General features: G+C 36.0%; 2 protein-coding genes across 3 annotated transcripts; both read right to left on the reverse strand.

The window, feature by feature from the left end:
* Positions 1-239: 239 nt before the first annotated feature.
* Positions 240-2,113, reverse strand: LOC126818742 (adhesion G protein-coupled receptor E2-like). The gene has a single exon (XM_050546291.1). The coding sequence runs from the start codon at positions 2,013-2,015 to the stop codon at positions 579-581; it is 1,437 nt and encodes a 478-aa protein (XP_050402248.1). The 5' UTR covers positions 2,016-2,113; the 3' UTR covers positions 240-578.
* Positions 2,114-10,289: 8,176 nt separating this feature from the next.
* LOC126818736 (GPI mannosyltransferase 3) lies at positions 10,290-20,352 on the reverse strand. 2 transcript variants are annotated; one of them, XM_050546280.2, is made up of 8 exons: positions 20,240-20,352; positions 19,147-19,509; positions 17,707-17,824; positions 16,571-16,803; positions 15,903-16,052; positions 15,207-15,464; positions 14,312-14,818; positions 10,290-13,775 (listed from the first exon to the last, which is right to left on the reverse strand). In XM_050546280.2, the coding sequence occupies exons 2-8, from the start codon at positions 19,449-19,451 to the stop codon at positions 13,481-13,483; spliced, it is 1,866 nt and encodes a 621-aa protein (XP_050402237.1). In that variant the 5' UTR covers positions 19,452-19,509; positions 20,240-20,352; the 3' UTR covers positions 10,290-13,480. The 2 variants fall into 2 exon arrangements, with proteins under 2 accessions (XP_050402237.1, XP_050402236.1); XM_050546279.2 differs by having other exon boundaries at positions 20,130-20,352.
* Between the last annotated feature and the right edge of the window lie 456 nt (positions 20,353-20,808).

Consider the following 20,808-nt stretch of genomic DNA (forward strand, 5'->3'; position numbering starts at 1 on the left):
ACCAAGTTCGCCATTAAATTGGTAAAAATGAGATCCAACGCAATAGAATGATGCTATTCCACATTGACGGAATAAGTATGTTGCTGACGCACATATGAAGGGATCCGTGGTATATATCTTTATGCAATGGAGTGGTAGGGACAATTTGAGTTCAAGGTGCCCCGGAAACCTCAAGAAACCAACAGTCAAAGTGAAACACAACACTAAACATACAGCATCTATTTAATTGTTTACGCAAACCAAACAAAAGAAATTACATATTTATATTTTACAAAAAGCTTGCATTGAGCGTTTTGGGGAATAGTTCTACGTCATGGTCCAGCAACCCTGATACACAGCATTGTACTTCTTTAACCTGTACCGACACGTGACATATTGCCAGGAAATGCATGATAAGACATATTCAAAATAATAGAAAACAATAAATAACGAGACAACAATACTTAAAACTTAGCATAAAATTTAGGAAGAGGGTCAGCCAAAAGAAGTCACTGACTTCGGTGTCAGAACAACAGCCATTGACGTCACACTCACATACGTTCGGTCAATACCGCCTTCTACCAGAGATACTGCTCAAATTAAATGTGTGTAGTTTTTGTATTACTGGTACTTGAAGTTTGTGACGTTTCTGGCAATTTTCTTCCGCTTAGACCAAGCCACAGGTTAAGTACACGTCGGTTAGCCATATAAGACAGAAATATAAAAATGCCTTGACCATAATTCAATATGGTGGATAAAACTTGCAAAGTTTGTTGAAAAATAACGTGTGACAGAATATCCAGTGTCCAAGTCAACCCTGTAAGGGTAGATAACTTAATGTATACAATCACGTGGTGGCGATCTTTGCCTGTTTGCCTGGCGATTTTTGAAGCTTTGGAGATTGACCAAATTGTAAATGACAGAAGAGCCAGATTACAAACAATAATCAATGATAGTGGTAAGACCATGGCTAATCCCACTAAAAATGGTGTTGATAAATAACATATATCGCCACCATAACCAAGAGTACCGGATGTGGCCTTGGACGTTACCATTACGACGACAACGATCATTACCGGAACTCCATTTGCATAAAGAGCATGTTTTATCATTCTTCGGTTATGCGCATTTGTATTTGTCGAAAGAAGGCTCGATGAGCGAAAAACAGTAAACATATGATAGGAGCAAATGTTCATCCAAAATACAACACACAACCAGATATAGTGGATAGCCACTCCAATAACTACACACGCTGTAGTATTGTTTTTCGTTAGAAGGGATCCACTCAACTGTAAGAGTTGTGCCAGAAACAGAGATACAACCAGCGCCATGTTGTTTTTTGCGGGTAAACTTCTGAGAACCGGGAATGTGCAATATGTTATAAAGGTTAGCAAGAGAGAGACTAAAGAAAATGTCATAAATGTAATCCGTACAATGACCAAAATTCTTTGAAAATAACTTGGACTAGCAAGAGTCATGGTCTGCAGGACTTCCATGTTAAATTTCTCTTTAAGTGTATGCAGACAGATTCTTGTGAAATTATTGGCATCAATGTCATAATCCCCATCTTTGATAATTAGACTAGTGTTTAATAAAACTTTTGTATCGTTGCCCCCAGGTTCGAATTCGTCTTGATAATGACGTATATGAGGACAAATATATTGTTCAGTTAACTCAATAATTGAATCCGTTGACATATCCATCTTTTGTGTAAGGTTGTGCTCGCAACAATCTGCAGTTACATCATTAGATATGACGCGATAAAGGTTTTCCCAGTTTTGGTATTGGTTGAGAACAGTTGATCTTACTTGTTTACCAAACTTCCAATTACTTTTTATATACGAGAACATTTTGAATGCAGTTTTCAAATGGGAGTGACAAAAAACGTTCAAATATATGTTACCGGTAGAATTGGGTTCGTCTGCAATTCCAATGAACGCAATGTATCTCGTTATCATAAGTTGTCGTAAATCATTTTCAACGTTAACCACCAGTTCTTGTAAATTCGTCGATTCAGTGTTATTATTCACTTCCATTACAAGATAAACAATCGTCTCATGATCTTCATCTACAGGAACACACGTCTCATTTTCTAATTTTAATCCATCCGAACATTTTATTTCCTTACAAACCTTCTGAAATAAAAAATAGACGTTTAGCACCAAACAGACTTTTCTCAACCCCAAAATGAGAAAATAGCTCCACTTAGACTACACATTACAAACACGATTCCGACACGAAGTAGTCCTACTTTACCATCTGGAAAGCTATGTCAATAAATATAACACTATTTATAGATACAAATATTTCAACAGTGGCTGACGCAGGATTTGGGGTAAGGAGGTCCTCCTCTGAGAAATTTTGAAAAATCGGGGTGTCAGTGGTGATATGTGGCGCAGCTGGTTCCAAATAAAATTGCATTCCAAATACAGAAGTCTCAAATTTACTTTTTTTTCACAATAAGCACATTTTGCATGCTGTTATTTAGGGGGCTCCAGTACGTAGGACCCCTACCCTGATCCACCACTGCAATTGAGATCAAGCGGTAGAGGTCTCACAATTTTGGTGTGAATAATTGAGTCCACGAGACTTTCGTTCTCCGGAGATACCACCATCCCATTTTTTGCGAAAAGCTTGTGCTAGCAAGAGAAGCAACAAACCCTATCGTGACCCTCCGTTCTTGGGTAAAGCCCCATTTTCGGACAACCGTGTGAACGGGATAACGGCTACTTTTTTTTAACAGATTGTTTTTGGTATGAAGTATTGATGAGGTCATTAAAGGACAAATTTTATGATTGTGTTTTCTATTTATTTTTTGTGGAGCATTTAGGTCATGAGATGACGAACCCTGTCGATTTTAGCATTGTAGCGTTCTGTGACCTTCCGTTGGGGTTACGACCTCTTTTTCGAAAACATCGTAAACTCGACAGAGGATACGTTTTATAACATATTCTTTTTCAAATTTAGTGTGAAGTATTGGGGCTGAGATCCTCTTTTTTTTCAACCGGAGAATGAACCATAAAACCCTTTAAAGAATTGTCCTTACCTGAAACGGGTGATAAAATACTGATGAAGCGTTGCAATATTTATTATTAGAGTCTTCCGGTAGGGCTACCCACGTCTTCTGAACATACCTGGTTATGCTTATTAGGTCGCCGACGGGAAAAGGCTGACCACCCATGTTTGCTTTTATTGTGAAACCATTACATAGGTAACAAAATATATTTTGGAAAAGAATACTTTCCACAGTTGAATGAATGGGGTTATAATGGTACATGCATTCGTCTGCTAAAGCCGAATTGTATTCGGTCCAGATGCCTGAAACATTACATTCCTTAACCATGTGCTCAGTTAGACTATTATCGCATTGTCTGAGCTTCAAATCCGTATTGCTAAGGCTAGATGGCACTTCATATATCATTGACCGCTGACAGTTAAATATCTCCTTTACGTCGTCCTTTAAGGTACCAGGTATAAATTCAAAACCTGAATAATCAACATTCAGTGGCCATTCTTCAAAATCAGTTTCGTTATTGCAAACGGCACAGTGTTGATTAATGTACGATATACCACGCAATGATGTCACTGGCAACGATCTGCACCCAGTTTGCAACGCATTGCAGAACTCTCGCACAGTTTCGTTTGTATAATTCTCGAGGCATTGCCGCTTCAATAAAATAGTCTTGTCCATCTTAACGCTTTCTATTTGGTCTATACACTGGAATGGAGACGACGTAAGAGGTGGTCTCTTTTTATCCAAAAAGCAACAATCACCATAAATATTACATTCATCGTCACAGAAACAATCAACGCATTTAAAACCATAAGCATGGACAAGGTCTATATCTGGCAAATATGTAACATTACTAAGACCGATACACTCGGGATTGCATATAAGTAACTGAATTTTAGGATAATATTCAATTATTGCCTCCAATGGCCATTCTGGGAGTGGAATACTCAGATAGAATAATGCTTCAGGGGATATAAAAGAATTGTTTTCTAGTTTCTGCATCAGGTCTTGGAGTGATTCTGGGATTGCATACGACTCTGTATAATAATAATAATCTTGTGTGCCATTTTCTTGCATAGAGGTATTTGTTACTTGGTGTTGATTGACATCTGATGAAACTGTTAATCCAAGTATTGCAGAGAGAAGAATAGTTAACACACTACTTGTAAGTTGCATGGTGATAGGCTCGTTGACAACCATTCTATATAAAATAAAAGGGTAATCGTATGGATTAGGGGCGTGGCCAGTCTGAAGTTAGAGGGGGAGGGGAAAGCAAATTGTAGATAAATCTTAAACCCAGAATACGATTTTGGTCAGAATCCTACAGAACCGATCCCAAAATAATAATAACCTACTATCTGTAATCAAGAAAAGCGAAATATCCCGCCTTTTAAGGTGTAACATGGAACATTCGTTTTCTGAAAAATGTGCATTTGGGTGTGTATGTGGGGGTGGGGTGGATGGCGCTGTATCATAAAGTCTGTCGTTGAATGGTTTCGATTCCCCAATGTACGTGACAAGGAGTAGAGTCGCCTGTCCAACCTCGTGGTTTTTTCTTCGGGTCCTCCGGTTTCCTCCCACTGCTAAAGACCCTTACGCGAATGCGAATTATTGAAATAAAAATTGAACCATATGTTAGTCCCGAAATGACCTAGTTTGTGTTGAGTGGACGTTAATCCATTTTTCTCTCTCATGTTTGGGTGTATTCGCTTAGTGTTCCTGAAACAACGACCGCGAGTTTTACAACATCTAAGATGTACAGAGTTCAAGCGAGATCAAGTCCTCTATTGAAGATGAGCTAACTATACACAGAGAGCCTAATAAGTTTAGTATGAATGTATTGTAGTTGCTGAAAATATTGCATGGACTCTGAGAATGTACAGAGCTAGGGCATGGTAATATACTGTCACACTCATTTCCGTGCAATATTTTCATTGCCTACAGTTCTTCAAGATAATACTGATTTGAGGACCCGACTTTCTTGAACAGATTTGTGTCCAAACTTACTTAAACGTTTTTTTTTTCTTGTGTTAAAATAAAACATCTGATCCTTTACCAGGTAACAGACAAGTATTCTATACTCCTAAAATGTATGTTTAGACGCCTAGATTGTGATCCTAACTGGTTCAGAAGCTGACATATTGGTACATCGAGGATATTTAAAAAGAAAATTTAGGTTTAGACACAAAGATTGAGATCATAAGTGTTTAGAAGCGGAGATTTTGATAGGGTTTTACATAGCGGATTTTTTAAAATATAGATGATGTCCTCCATAATGTTTTCTAGATAATGTTTTCTAGATAATTGTATTCATTGGCCCTGAAAATGTGGTTTAGAAGCTGTGATACAGGTTGGACGATCACAGATGACTACGATACTATATTTAGTGGAAGCGGTGCCTATCAAAAATGATAATCTACGGTAGTAAGTATTTGTGGAACATTTGGCGCTTAATGTATCCCTAAGCTGCCTGACTACATCTACTTTTATTCATTAAGAAGTCATGTTATGCAACAGTACCTTAACACCATACAAAATGAATGTCTTGGGAGAACAGACGCCATACCAATTTCGCTAGAATTCAAAAAGTGGATTTATTGCAGAAATATTTTGTTCTTTGCAACAAGCTGGCATTTTTTAATATAAACATTTCTTTATGGGTACCGTGACAAATATATATCTATTTTTTTTTACAAAAAAACAGAATTGATTCTGAATAAGATCGGTCCTTAAACATTCCAAAATATTGCTTTATTCGCTGTATTAGTGACGGGAGACCAACATGAGACAAAATACAATTTATATTAAGAAACGTTTGCACCGTCCAATTTTGGAGAGAGAAAAAATGTAGTAGAGACACTTTTGTGTATTCTAAGAGTACTAATAGTAAAACAATTCATAATTTTAGAAAGAAACAAAGTTACCTTGATAAAGAATGAATCCAAAATTCAGATCTGTTTATAGCTTCTACGAACTATGTTGAATGGCTAAAGTTGGTAATGACTTATTGTGCTAGTAGGTCTGTTAATATAATAATTCTCATGACATATTTGTGCAATAACAAATAAAACGAAATGGACTCCGAAAGTGTGCTTTACTAATTAATCTGGGAATTATGAATGAAATGTCACCATGCTCAAAATTATTGTTTTATTGATTAATATTTGATAAGTTGTAGCCGTGTTTGGATAGGGATAAATGTCGTCAAACCATTATTATGATTGATGGGCCTTTAATATCGTTAGCAATGCAATTGGATGAACTTTAACGTTTCGTTGACATACGCTCGTAGTATCTCAGTCATTTTCAGATAAACTGTTGTGATATTCAGTAGTCGGTAAACAATATTTCAGCTTAACGGGACAGTACAATCGGGGATGTTGAAATCAAAAGGACAGATCAGTTCGTTAGTAATATATTGGCCTTTTTAAACTGGTTTTCTATTTATTCAGCATTTGTGCAAATTTCTTTCCTTTAAGTAAGGCCCACGAGGCTAAACTTTACCCCATGTTTTTCAGGGTATTGTTTCACAAATAGGATGAAAGTATAGTTTAAGAAGATTTTGGCGAGATTTAAGTTTTTTGTGAAACAGGGCCCAGGGGCCTATGCCATGTACCCAAACCAAATATCAGTTTCTACGACCACTTAGGCCCATAGTCTCATTTCTGGAACAAACAGATGGTGACATATATTCTTTGAATAAATTAACCTCATTACAAAGATGTACTCTCCAGGAGGGTTGGGTGGCCGAATGGTTAGTCAACTGGCGTGGTTTCGAATCCATGGTTGTACGTGACAAGGAGTAGGGTCGCCTGTCCAACCTCGTGGGTTTTCTCCGGGTCCTCCGGTTTCCTCCCACTGCTAAAGACCCCTACGCGCATGCGAATTAATGAAATAAAATTAAACCATATGTTAGTCCCGAAATGACCTAGTTTGTGTCGAGTGGACGTTAAACCCCATTTCTCCCTCTCTGTACTCTCCAGCAATACGTGAACTCTACATTTTGTACTTTTTCTCATGAAAATTCTACAGGTTTTTGCTAAATTATTTATTCTAAAATTAATAGGACGTGGTATCTATAGAACATGTTTATTACCAAAAAAGTTTTAAAAAATAGTTGTCAGTGTCATTTTCTGGAATTACCAATAATTGTTTTCCTTGGGTCAAATATAACCCAATGAGCCTAAATGATACTAAATGAGTGCTCATCACTGATAATAAAATGATGCTATGAAAAACAAAAATCTTTTAGGTTGTAATGGTGGTATAATAAGATGGGGGGGGGGGGAGATGGCAAGTCATTTTCTTCAGGGGGGTGGGGGGCGGGCAGTGCCTTTTGCCAACGGCTGGCTCCATGTGTGGCTTGATAGCTACTGGAGGTCCTGGCATCGATCCTGGTGTTTGCCAAAGACATTTATCGGGACTTTGTAACGTAGTTTGCCCCCATCGGCCGAGAAAATGTCAGTTGTGGAGGCTGGAAGGCCTAGTGTACACCACCTAGACCCTTCGGATGGCAAGATAAAACCGAGGTCATGCGTGTACACGACGACAGGCCGCAGCTTTCCCTGTAAAATATACACGATAGCACGCCACGCGGCGTAACGTCATCTCTATAAGCCCCGATGGAGCAGACAAGTAGCGTTGGGACCCATTTTCATTTAAACATCTTACCATTCGCCGATTATATTTTGTTTTCAGTTAATTATAACGGCTAGGTTGCTTACTGCATGACAGAATATGAAATTATAATTGGTGAATTTCAATGACTTATATTACACAATAAATACTCAATGTTCTTACGTAGCTTGAGGTCCCATCTTAGTCTTAAATTTACGTCGTTGTATTATAAATGATAAGATTGTCACAAGATAAATTTGTGTATAAGCTAAAAACACCATTTGCCGTCATTTTTGCAATTGTTTTCCCCGTCCTGATATTACAATATATCATTTATTGAAACTCTGAGCTCCTGGTTTTATACTTTTCATTTCTGGGCATCACCCTAACGGGGCCCGTAGCCACGTGGTTGCTATGGGATGGCTCGAAAAAAAAAATCGAATTAGCCCCCCCCCCCCCAAATATTTCGCCGACAATAATGATTTTTTAGGAGTGTTCAAATTGGTAGACGACCCGTCCCGTAGGCTCGTAGCATGGTCCACCGAGGCCTGACTGTCATCATCACCTCCTGATCCTCTTGTCTTGATACCATACCTGCGTTGTACATAACTACTGTGAGGCGTGTTGGTCTACTGTTACTGAACATGTGTACTCGCTCATCACACTCACGTACTCGCGGCTCCTCTCTTCTCGCGTAGTCCCACCCAATCTAATTAAAATATAGATCTATATTTCGTTTCGTTTTTTATACTTTCGATGACCTACACTACATATACAAAGACAAGTAAAATCGAAATTTTGAACTATAAAAACGAAACGAAATTGGATCTGTGTTTTAATCAGATTGAGTCCCACCGACCTAGCATTCGACTCGTGTCCAGTGTTGACATTTGCTCTGGCAGAACTGGCAGAATATTTTCGAATGTTTTGAGATTGAGAATTCGATAGCGACGAAGACAAGACGATGGATGTATTTGTGATTAGAAAGAGACCATCGTCTTCTGATGACCTGACTACATCGTCTACCACACTGGCACCAGGATTAGCAGCACCTCATTCCAACGATTCACCGCCTGATGTCCAGTCCAAGACGAAAGCGGCTTGTCCATCTGATCTTGGCGGTGATGTGCCAGCCCAGCCCCGTGTAGTGAACCCACCGAAAACTACGTTTGGGAAACAGACTCGTTCATTTCAAAGTAAGTGGTACACCGATCGTTCTTGGCTCGAATATTCGGTCCAAAAAGACGCGTGTTTCTGTTTTCCGTGCCGGAAAGGAGTCGAAGAAGGAAATTTAAAAAAAATCAGCCATAAAACCCTGCCCGAAGCACTTCAATTTGAGGCCCAGGAATGCACTCAGATGTGAGGAGAGAGCACCAAATTTTCAAAATTGTCAAGGGAGAACTACCAGACCCCGCGCCCCTTTCTCACGCTTTCGGCGCTTCGCGGTGGCCGCACATCCTCAGCCCCTCCAAAAAATTCCATAGCCCCACCAAATTTTACGAGGTGGCTACGGGCCCGATCCTTATAACCATATTTTGTTCTTTTTTGTGACCTACAACTTATGTGCTTCAGGTTCCCTCCTTTAAAAAAAACCCAATGCCACCTATGTGTCGGGTAAAATCTTTTGATGGGCCGCTGTTTAATCCGTTTGAATTGAAACCAGGATATGATCTGCAGTTTATAGTTTGGTTTGGTTTTCTTAAGAAATGTTAAACAATCAATTTCAGTATATTTTAGCCTGGATTCAGCGGTGAAAAAAATATTATCCGAAAAATTCATATAACGACCAGAATTATAAAACAAAGGAACACGAATTTGAAGAAAAAAATCTGATTTTTATCAGTTGAAAGTTAGATGTGTCATTTAATTATAGAGGCACAATAATGACCCCCGTACATCGTAACCTGGTTTAAATGTGAAATATTAGACATCAGAAAAATTCAAATAACGACCAGTGGCTTTAAGTAAAATTATGCAAAAATGGAACACGAATTAGAAAAAAAATCTGAAATATATCAATCAGTTTACGGTTATCTGTATCATTTACTTATAGGGGCACAATTAGATACCTTTAATAATGACGACGGAAGACGATTTTTCCGACTGTAGTTTCTCTCACCTTACTTGAACAATTTAGATTTTGAAATGGCTTGTAATTGTGTCATGTCTGTAGTTTTGTCTTGTGTATTTGTTTGTGTGTGGTGCGGTCCCACGTGCTTACTGTTAACCCAGTGAAGATTACACGAGGCGTTAATCGTCGACTATTTCATTTCTCTAACCGAACCAGTAGGTACGGAGATAATTGATCAAAAGCAGGCCGTCATCGACAAAATGCAGATTAGACAATGTGTAATTTACTAAGTGATCATATTACTCATATTAATTTGTAATGTGATTCCCTTTGGCAAGGATTCTATCTTCGTTCCATGATCAGTTTACATGTATCTTATAAATATTGATATTAAATTATCTTCGTGTATTTTTGCAAATATCAGCCTGCCCAAAGACGAAATACCATTTACAGTGTCATGTTATGCCGTTTGATGTGTATGGAATTGCGTGTGTGAAAAATTGAACAATCACTTAAATACACAATTTAACCTTTTAATGTTCAATCCTCGTTGGTAAAAAAAAATAAAAAAAAAATATACATAAGTCTTTGCGAAAACAAAAGGATGCCTTCGTTTTCTACATTTTATTCTTTAGTCAACTTTCGTGTACATAAAAGTTTAACCGTTTCGCCGGTCTTATACTATGCAATCATTTTGTATCGGAAAAGTAGATGTATTTATTACACTATTCCACAAAAACTTGGTACTAAACAGGCGGAACTAAAAAAAATATATATTCTTTTTTTTTTACCATGAATGCCCCAATCCCCTAACATTCTGAGTAAAACAGTACAATAGGCCTTCATTAGATATCACTTATCATTTGAGAATTCACCTACATCCAAATGTTTGTTTCTTTATACTTCCAATGATTGTGGATATATTTAACTCATATATTAGAAAGATGGGTTGCAAAGCAACGAAGCATACGACCAAGCAGCCAAGTCATCCCAGCAGTCAACAAGGGTTGTCCCATATTTTTCTCTTATCCTTATGTCTGTAATGAAAAATTTATAACACACTAAAATCCGATTACGAGTAACAACCCAGTTGGCTTCCAGTCCTGCCATATGCTAACGTTTAGTATACAAAACATTTAATATGAAGGGCAATAACCCTGGTAGTAATTATTTGAAATCGCTGAAAATCAATAGGATTCCCTGCCTGATGACCTTAAACAATAAATTTAAAGGCAATCGAACATCAACAAGTAAAAGTAATCAAGGCCATTGACAGTACATATCGGAAATTGTTGAAAATCAATAGGCTTCTTTGTCTCATAACATTAAACACTGTGTATAAACATAAACGTCAAGCGGATATTATCTTTAGCCTCTAGAGCATGCACAAAATTTTTCAAAGTGATCAAAGGCCATCACTCTGTCAGTTATTATCGGAAATTGCTGAAAATCTATAGGTTTCTTCAACTCATGACCTTAAAGATTGTGGATAAATTTAAAGTCAATCGGATATTGAAATAGCCTCGGAAATATGCAACCACATTTCAATGTGGGCATATAGAAAACTGATAAACTCATCCAACCATTCAGCAAACATTTCGTGTTAAATTCACCAAGATTACAAATCACACAAAATTGACACAAATTATAAAAATTTACATGAAGGAGATTGCCCCAGTATCTCCTAGTAAACTATAGCACGCTTCATGGCCTTCGGTCAAACACAACCAGCGGCTGCCAGACAGGATACGCCCACATTTTCGTGAGATGTATAGAGAACAAGCTAAAAAGAAAGTGATTTTTCGTACAATCAGGGGCCATAATTCAGGAAGTTACTGTCCGATATGCGCAAATATCGAAAGGAACCGAGATCTTTGGGTTTTAAACTTACATTTCAAGATTCATCAAAATAGGATTAAAATTGTGACCTCTATAGGTTCCACAACCTTGATATACCATATTTTTACGTTATTTGAGAACGAAGAGCGGCCATTTTGTCTGTCAGTTTTGGGCCAATTTTCACGAAATTCAAACTCAGCCGTCCTTAGGGTGTAACGGTGATACAATAATACGTTTTTTTTTAAATCGGATAAAAATTATGACCTCTATAGGGTCCACAAGCTAAAAACGTGATTTTTCGTACAATCAGGGGCCATAATTCAGGAAGTTACGGTCCGATATGCGCGAATATCGAAAGGAACCACGATCTTTGGGTTATAATCATACATTTCAAGTTTCATTGAAATCGGATAAAAATTATGACCTGTAGACTGTTCACAAACAATTGTACACGGACGGACGGACGGACGGACAGGGGCGACTACAATATACGTCCACATGAAAATGTGGGCGTATAAAAATCAATAGACATTTGGATCAATGGACGGTACTGGTGAAAATATAAGACAACATTAAAATGTAGGTATATAAATAGATAAAGAAAATATATATTATTGCACTGTTGAATTTATTATCAATAAATAAGTTAAAATATTCCTCTATAATAAATGATAGTAATGATAGAATAACATAATAATATGTACATATTTATTTGTTCTCATATTTTTGAGATAATTTAAATAGATAAATAGATTGAGGATAGCGAATAGATCATCCTATATCAACCCAGAACAAAGTTGATTTTTCTTTATTGAGCCCTTTATTATGAACTACTGGCCAATTCAAGTAGGTTTTTTGAAACAGTGTCAAGAAGGGAGGATGACTTATATGGTAAATGGGACTATTTCCTCACAATATACCATTTTTACAGAAAAACCTCTCAGCAAATTGGTAGTAACAGCAAAATTTTTGATAGTGACGGATGAAGGAGATTTGATTGGGGGTGGGGCTCGGGTCCTCCTCAGAGAAAATTTTGAAAAAAAAAGTGATATCAGTGGTGATTAGTGGTGTGTATCGCGACCTGAATATGACATTCAATTTCATCAGCTACAACATCACTATGAAACCAACAAAAAGCTCAAATTTAGACATTTCACAGAAACAGATTAATAAATGAATGTTTTATTCTGGCATTGTTATTAAAGGGGAGCCCAGGCCACTGATTTATGATCAATTTTAAATGAGGTCAACAACAATGATAAAGTATTTATCAGACTACTAACATATAAATATAACTATAAAAGATGAAATAGACGGAATTCAAAAATAAAGGAGTGTTTTAGACTCCAGTGTTTTTAAATATGGCTGACCAGCTAGTCTTATTTGACTAGTAGTTTGTCATCTGTATAATACAATGAAAATTTCGTTTGGATTATTTTTACACTAGTTGTATATGAACCTATTTTCTATCACAACCTTGTTCTGTCAGTGACAATTCGATGTAAATGGATTATTCCACTATAAACATTTGTTTTGCTCAACTCAGAATGGGGGAGGGCGGGCGCAGTATTCAAATGGAAACCTTAGAATCTTAACTAAAAAATCCAGAGTTTTAATCCCAGGACTTTCCGTTTTATTCAAGCTTAGCTTCCACTTGTCAGATGTTGTGTCACACACAGCCATAGAAATATAATTACCATATATTTATCTCAAAAAAAGAGTAATATAATCATCATTATGTTAACATTGAGAGTACATTTCAGTTTATTATACTATGTTCATTGCAGTAATATAATTGTATAATTACTTTGTCCAATACTTAAACAAAAGCTGCCCAACAATGTAAACATTGTTAATAAAAAATATAAGAAGGGTGCCTAAAATTAAAATATAACAATAATCAGATAAGACATGATTAGATTAATTCAGGTGATGCATAAATATAACTATTTATAACAAGGTCACCTACAACTGACCATGACCTGTGACCCTACACGACCTTCAGGAATGTGAGTATGAAAGAATGTATTACAGAGTTTATAGCCTGATTGTAGTAGATATGAATTAATGACTGGTTGGAGGACATTAAAATATACTATGTGACTTGGCCATGACCTGTGTGTTGCTGCATATTCAGATTTCAACCAATCAATAGGACTGTTATAAAACAGGTCAGCTTCTTCCGTGTAATTCTCTGCTTTCTGTAGATTTGGTTCACATGTGAGGAATCTCATACTAACATTACGATGAATATAACTGAAAAAAAAAACAATGAACAATAAACAATATAATATCCAAATACATGATGTGACATTTATTTAGTAGAATGTTAATGCTAATTGTTGCTCTGTAATAAATTTAGTGCCAAATTGGCCACTGAAGTGAGACATAGAAATGCAGAGTTAAAATGCATTGTTAAAAGATATGACAATATGATGTCATTGAGAAAGCACCCAAATCATAACTTTATTTTAGATCATTTCTCTGAAGAGTTGGGGAAAATTGAAGTGTTCAAATGATAGGAAATAAAGCCTTAGATTTAGATCAGGTGATTTTGAATGTCCTCCATACCATAAAAATTAACAGAATTTTCAAATGAAAAATTAGAAAGTTACGGTAGTTCATCACATAATTCTAAGCTTTGTTAAGTGGCATTTTGTAATGGGATAGAGTCTAGGATATACTTATGGAAAACAGTTACTAATATATTTAGACAATATTTCAAAAACAGTAGCTGTTTTATGTAAGTATCTGTTATAAGACAGTTCCAGATATCGGCACAAAATAATTACCTGTAATATGGTGTGGAGTGGCATGGCATCAGAAACAAGATGTCCGTCTCTTTCTCAATACTTTCATCATATAAAAATTTCATAACTACTATTGTCCCTCGTTGATGAATTAAACTAAAATATAGAGCTGCAGGAATGTTAGTAATAATCAAAATAATTACAAAAACTTTTGCTTTGGTTAGATTTGATTTTAATTTTTGCTTCTGTTGAATTTTTATTTTTGATTCTGTTTGGTGAGTTGATGAGATGTCATGACAACTTGAAGTTTCAGAAGATAAAACGCTGGATTCTGATTGGCTCTCACTGATATCAGATCCACCTATTCCACTGCTACAACTTTCGTTAAGATTATCAACAGTTTTATCATTGTCTTCCTTCGTTTTCTTCTTTTTTTTCTGACGTCGAATGAATGGTTTCTGACACAATGATTGGAAATAAACTCCACAGTAATGCATTGAGAGTGGTAAAATTGGCAACAGAAAACGGAACTCTTTGTGTGGTAAAAAACTGCAATTAAAGGAAAGTATATCTCAATATAATAGTTTTAATTAATTGTAAAGGTAAATAACTGAACCAATTTGAAGACCAACATGATGGCAGGTACTTTAAACTTCTACTAGCTGTTTACCTAGCATTGGACAGGTAGCGCCTTTTGACATTTACATATAGGAATTTCGTGAAACTGGAAGCACTCGTAACTCTGAAACTGGAAGTGGTAGTGCGACAACACCAGACTTGAGCTGCCATAATACCCTAAATATTAGCCTCAAGGCAGCCCTAGTGTAGCCGCCAACCCTGAATAGACAAACAAACATCGACATTCACAATATAGACTGACATGAAACCAATGAGTGAGCAGAATATTGTTCTAAAGGCAACATAATTCTCGACTAACCTGTATATAAATATATTCCATATAATTAAAAGTAGAGGAACTTTATTTGATGATTTCCATGCACCCATGATAAAAGGAAATAACTGTGTTGCCATGACAACCGGGAACCCTTGAGTTATGTACCAATGCCAGGGATGTGTGCCGTATATAGCACTGTCGCCTGTTAGGACGTTAAATTGTAAGAAGTTCCACTGTACACAAGTCCATGTATTATAATAAACTCGATCTATTAAAGCTGATATACCTAGAGATAATACACTGTAAATAACAAGAACAACATCTTATAATAAATACGATCTATTAAATCTGATATACACAAGAATAATATATTATAATAAACACAATCTATTACTTCTGTATTGTCTTGTAGGATATGTTTTTCTTTGTTTATTACAAATGGCGCCAAAATCATGGAAATACACAGCATTTTCTAATGTTTATTGTGTCTTATATATTGGCTGGATATTAAGATCCATATCTTCTCTTCACTGACTGAAATGGACTGAATTTTTTTAATTTCCATTGTATTGGAAACAATATGTATTTCATAGATTACACATATCACTCACACAGATTAGAACAAAGCTTGAAAGTTTTTTTTTTAAGACCTTAACTGGGAATCAATTGAGAATTTTCATTATGAAATAGATCTTAACCAAGAACCTCACTCATACTAATGAAAACAAATTCACTTACCAAACAAGGATATAGTTTTTTAAAGTTTTATATAAATGGGATGAATTATGTTGTATATGCCAAGAACATAATAAAATCCACATAATAGCTGCCGTAGGTCGAACTATTACGGAAAGAGCTGCCATGGCTAAAAATTTCATTGATGAATTCCTGAAAAACAAAAATTTACATTTAAAAAAAAATATAAATATCAATGTTAAATTAATATGTTACTCATGTGACTACATTATTTGAAACATGCTACCAGTATGCCTACCCTTGTTTTTTGATTGTATCGGACATAATTATTAAAGAACTGAATACAGATATCTGAATCATTGAATGCAATGGGATTTTACATCCTACTTTTCTGCTCCGACTAGACAGCAATTGAATTCCAATAACCATGGTTGTTTTATGTGCATGCTAACATGTACATGGAACCACGATTTTCTGTACCAACTAAAGGACTAGATAATTTTTCCTGCACCACTTACAAGAGGAAATCGAATCCTAAACCTCCTGGTTAGTGACCTGAGTCACCATAGCTCCCATACCTAAACTACTGACAATACAATGTCAAGATCATTCAACAATGTGTTAAAGCTAATATTGCACGTTTTCTAAGAAGGAAGTCCCTTGAGAATAACAGGGCTATTATTAAACAAATAAAAAGTTCATTAACTAACCCTTTAGACGTCAATCCAGGCCAAGGAAAGTAATATAAAGCTACAGTAACTAAAACAGCTTCAGTTGAATTAGTCAGAGTTCTAGTACAGCAGTATAGAGTAAACCATGATAAAACATGACATAATAATGTCCACTGAGCTGTAGGTGTGCCACTAAGTTTACGTGATAATTTATAAAGATATAAATCACCAACAGCTGCCAATACACCCTGTAACAATCTTGGTAGTTTTATCTGAAAGGAACATAATAAATTCAAATGGAAATTTAACGCCACATATTTACATTTATCATCATTATGATCGGAAATCAATTCTATATTAAAGTACCAGAGAAGAAGAGAGAGAAATGGGGCTTAATGTCCACTTGACACAAATTTTTATGGTTTAATTTCATTTCAATAATTTGCTAGCGTGTAGGGTACAGACGAGTTACTCCTTGTCAAGTACAAGCAGGGAATCGAAACCACACCACTTGATTCAATGATTTAACTCACACATTTTTAAACCATTTGGCAACCCAACACCCTATTGAAGAAGGTATGGCCCTGCTTGATTTGTCAATACCGGCGCATACCAGCTGACCACAGTTCGGCAGTTTTTGCGCAAGGTCACTTGATTTCACCGGAAGTCGACAAAAGATCGGCTGCGGCAAACGCCGAATGCGCCTCTTTGGCGGCAGTGGCGAACATCAGCGCAAGATGGTGAACATGTCAACGAGATAAAATTCACGTTATTTAGGATTGCCATAAAACACTAATTTTAAAGCGTTAAAATTCAACCAAATGTTTTGAAGTTGAATTTGAGCTTCGTAAAACCAGAAGTTCATATGTCATTTATTTTTTCTCAGTAATATTACTAATAATAATTTTCTGCTTATTTTGCGGGCACTTTCAAGAATACTGTTTTTGATTGGAACATGTCATGTAACCTGTTTAATATTATAACATTATCCGACGCCATTTGTTTATCAGCCGGGTCACTTGATTTGCTTCGATACGGTAACCTGACCGGCGTACGCCGTAGTAGAAACTGGCTCACCTATCGACGGACAAATCAAGCAGGCCCAATGGCAAGTACAGAGAATAACTATGAAATCAATGAAACTTGGGTTTCAAGAACCCTAATAATCTACTCACCAGTAATATTCGTGTATCAAGACCTAAAACTTGTTGAATTTTAAACAAAACAGCAAAAACAAGTGGGTAGGTATAACCACGTAGACCTTCTCTCCATTCCCATGTCATGTAACCATACCTACATGTACATAAAAGAAATATACTGTGAATGTTATACATCTAAGTCAAATTTTTCATGTTGATGTATTGTAAGATTTCAAATCTTAAGGTACAGTACCTGTATTTTAAAATCTGATTACTGACTCCATATAACTAAGAAAATTAAAGACATTTCTAGGAAATTTCTAGGCATATTTTCATGTCAACTGAAGACATTTTATTACAGTATGTAATAAATTCCAACAGGCAGAGAGATTTTCATCTGCTTTACAAAAAAAGGCTAAGTTGTGCTGGCGAAACTTGTACTGTGATACATTGCACGGACTTTACTAAATAAATGCAGTCCTATTGCAGTGTGTATTATTTGTATTTTATTTTTTTGAAAATTAAATTAACATTTTGTGACACGCAAGTACACTGGCTTGCTATTGCTAGATGGTCTATATATATCTGGTACTACCGAGCTTTTGAAACATCCTACAATGGTAAAGTCTACAAATATACATTAATCTGATTTGTCATAGTGTATTTATCATTCTACACATTTATTGACTTTTGATTGCCTTTAGGGAGGAATTATACTATATATTAGTCCTGATACTTAAAAACAATTTCCATATTTGTTTGTTTACACAAATATAGCCATTATATCCTGAATAAGACCAATTAACCTGTTATTTGCCTATTATTTATGTTAGATAATTTTACTAATCATATCAGAATATAATGTATCGTAATATACCGGGTACAGTAGAATCTGTATTAAGCAGCCAATCAAGGGAATTTTCATGACTGGCCGCATAACGGGAGTGACCGCTTAATAAAATCTGAGTGTTTGTTAGTGCTGACATCAAGTAAATTTTATGCTTGGATGCATTGGAAGCAAACATCAATACTTGCGTTGGTAAATTTGGCCGTCGCTGAAACTTGCTTGGGACGAAAATTATTTGACAGAAATCTCTGATATATCTTCTGAAAACGTGTCATTTTGTACCAGCATTGATACTACTGTTAACCACCGTGATGTATTCAATATTATTTATCCATTTTTGTGAAGAAAATCCATGAATTAATTTTATTTTATCAAAAAGCACATGTCCAAAAGAAGATCGCTGAATTTGTCACCGATTTTCAGGTGGTGTAACTCTGTATGTAATATAGGAGGCGCTAAAACTTCTGTTTAGCAACAAAGTGGAAATGGAAAGAAGAATTTCTACGGGGGGAATTTATCGTGACCGCTTACAAGGAGAAGTCGCTGAATGGCAGTGGTTGCTCGTGCAGATTCTACTGTACATAATTTCCAAGAAATCCCCAAGCACAATGTAAGAAAATCTAAATTACCCAAAAGCCATGTTGTGTCCCACTTCTAAAGATTGCCAATATTCATCAGGTACAAAGTGGGTTTGTATCATCAATGCATTTACACATCTTAGAGCAAGAAGGCCAAGAAACAGTGATCTATCCTTAGACATAATCGCCTTCACTACCATAGGTCCCAAAACTTCTTCATCAAACATGTGGTTATCTGTTTCTTCTTCTATGTCACTTCCAGCTGGAGAAGATTGACAACTAGATCTTGCTCGATCCATGTCGCCTGGACTCAAGCGCAATTTACGTCTTCTTATCATAGCTTCTCCTTTTGACATAATGATCAAAGAATAATCAATCGTTATAGATTAAAACCATTTCTTATTGCATTAGATTCTGAAATAGAGATCAGTTTGAAACAAATATACAATCCAAATTGTCACTCTTTTAAACAGCTTATTTGCTGGGCTAGCAACATCAATAGCTGACGGTCTGAGGAGAGTCTGAGCTATGTCAATGTATTTTTTATCAGTGTTTAATACTGATAACCAAATGTACATTGTTCCAAACATGCTAATACTAATATTTTTTTTACCAAAAAATCCAATGCTTTCCACCTGTCAATTCTATCTTGTTATATATCTGATGCATCATTTTAGTGCTTTAGAGTCACTTGCAAACTACATTACTGTGGGCATTTAGCAGTTTAATTACAGGATTCTATAATGTCATCATTGCAACTCCATTGCCCACCAACTATCAAAATACTAAGACTACAGATAGACTATAGAGTCAGACATTTGAGGCTAACCGGAGTCGTACATGTACGTCAGTGTCAGAATATATTGTCAATTGTCATTGATTACATTACACAACTACAATTGTATTTCTGACAGGCAAGTTGGACATTTTGGACAAGCTGATTTATCTAAAGCTACCAAATTACTAGCCTCCTTCAAAATCATATCAATTAATAAAGAGTTTGTCGAGAAAAGTCTCGACTAGACCCTACTTACAGTTACACTTTTACACTTGACTTAGTCACTACTTCCACACAACATATCAATAGAATTTATTCATTTTCGATCTTAAAAGTGGAAGGTCAGAAGAAAGTTGATAGAAATACCAGTGCAACATGTCGTGTCGTGTTATTTTTCAACCTTTAGGAAGCCAGATCAATCAATAATTCACTAATAAGCGTCGAATAACAACCAACCGGAAGTAAGGACTTTGATGTTATTTTTCGATAGAAAATACACTAAGGGGGGTAATCGTTTAAAATTGATGTTGACCACAAAGGATGCGGACCACCATTAAAATTGTTGTTGTTTATTACAAATTTTATCGGCCAATGCATTCATTATACATGGTATTATGAACACGTTGATTTAATTAAGATTATCATTAAAAAAACAGTGCCAAAATTGCTGTGGTGATAAGAGAAACAGCAAATCTTTAATACAAAGTGACATTTTGTGAACATTTGTTTCAACACAGACCCAACAAAAAAAAATGGCCATGTCTCTGCTCCAAAGTTTGTATGAGGTTTCCCACTGAAACTTTTTGATACACAAACTTGGAAGTACGGTGGCATACAAAAATCACTAACTACATAACAATGGCCATGCAAAATGTAAGAATGGGAAGATAGAATTGGTAATATTTGAGAGAAAATTGCCAATATAGACAAACTAC

This window comes from Patella vulgata, chromosome 4 (genome assembly GCF_932274485.2).
Source record: "Patella vulgata chromosome 4, xgPatVulg1.2, whole genome shotgun sequence".
Lineage (NCBI taxonomy): Eukaryota > Metazoa > Mollusca > Gastropoda > Patellidae > Patella > Patella vulgata.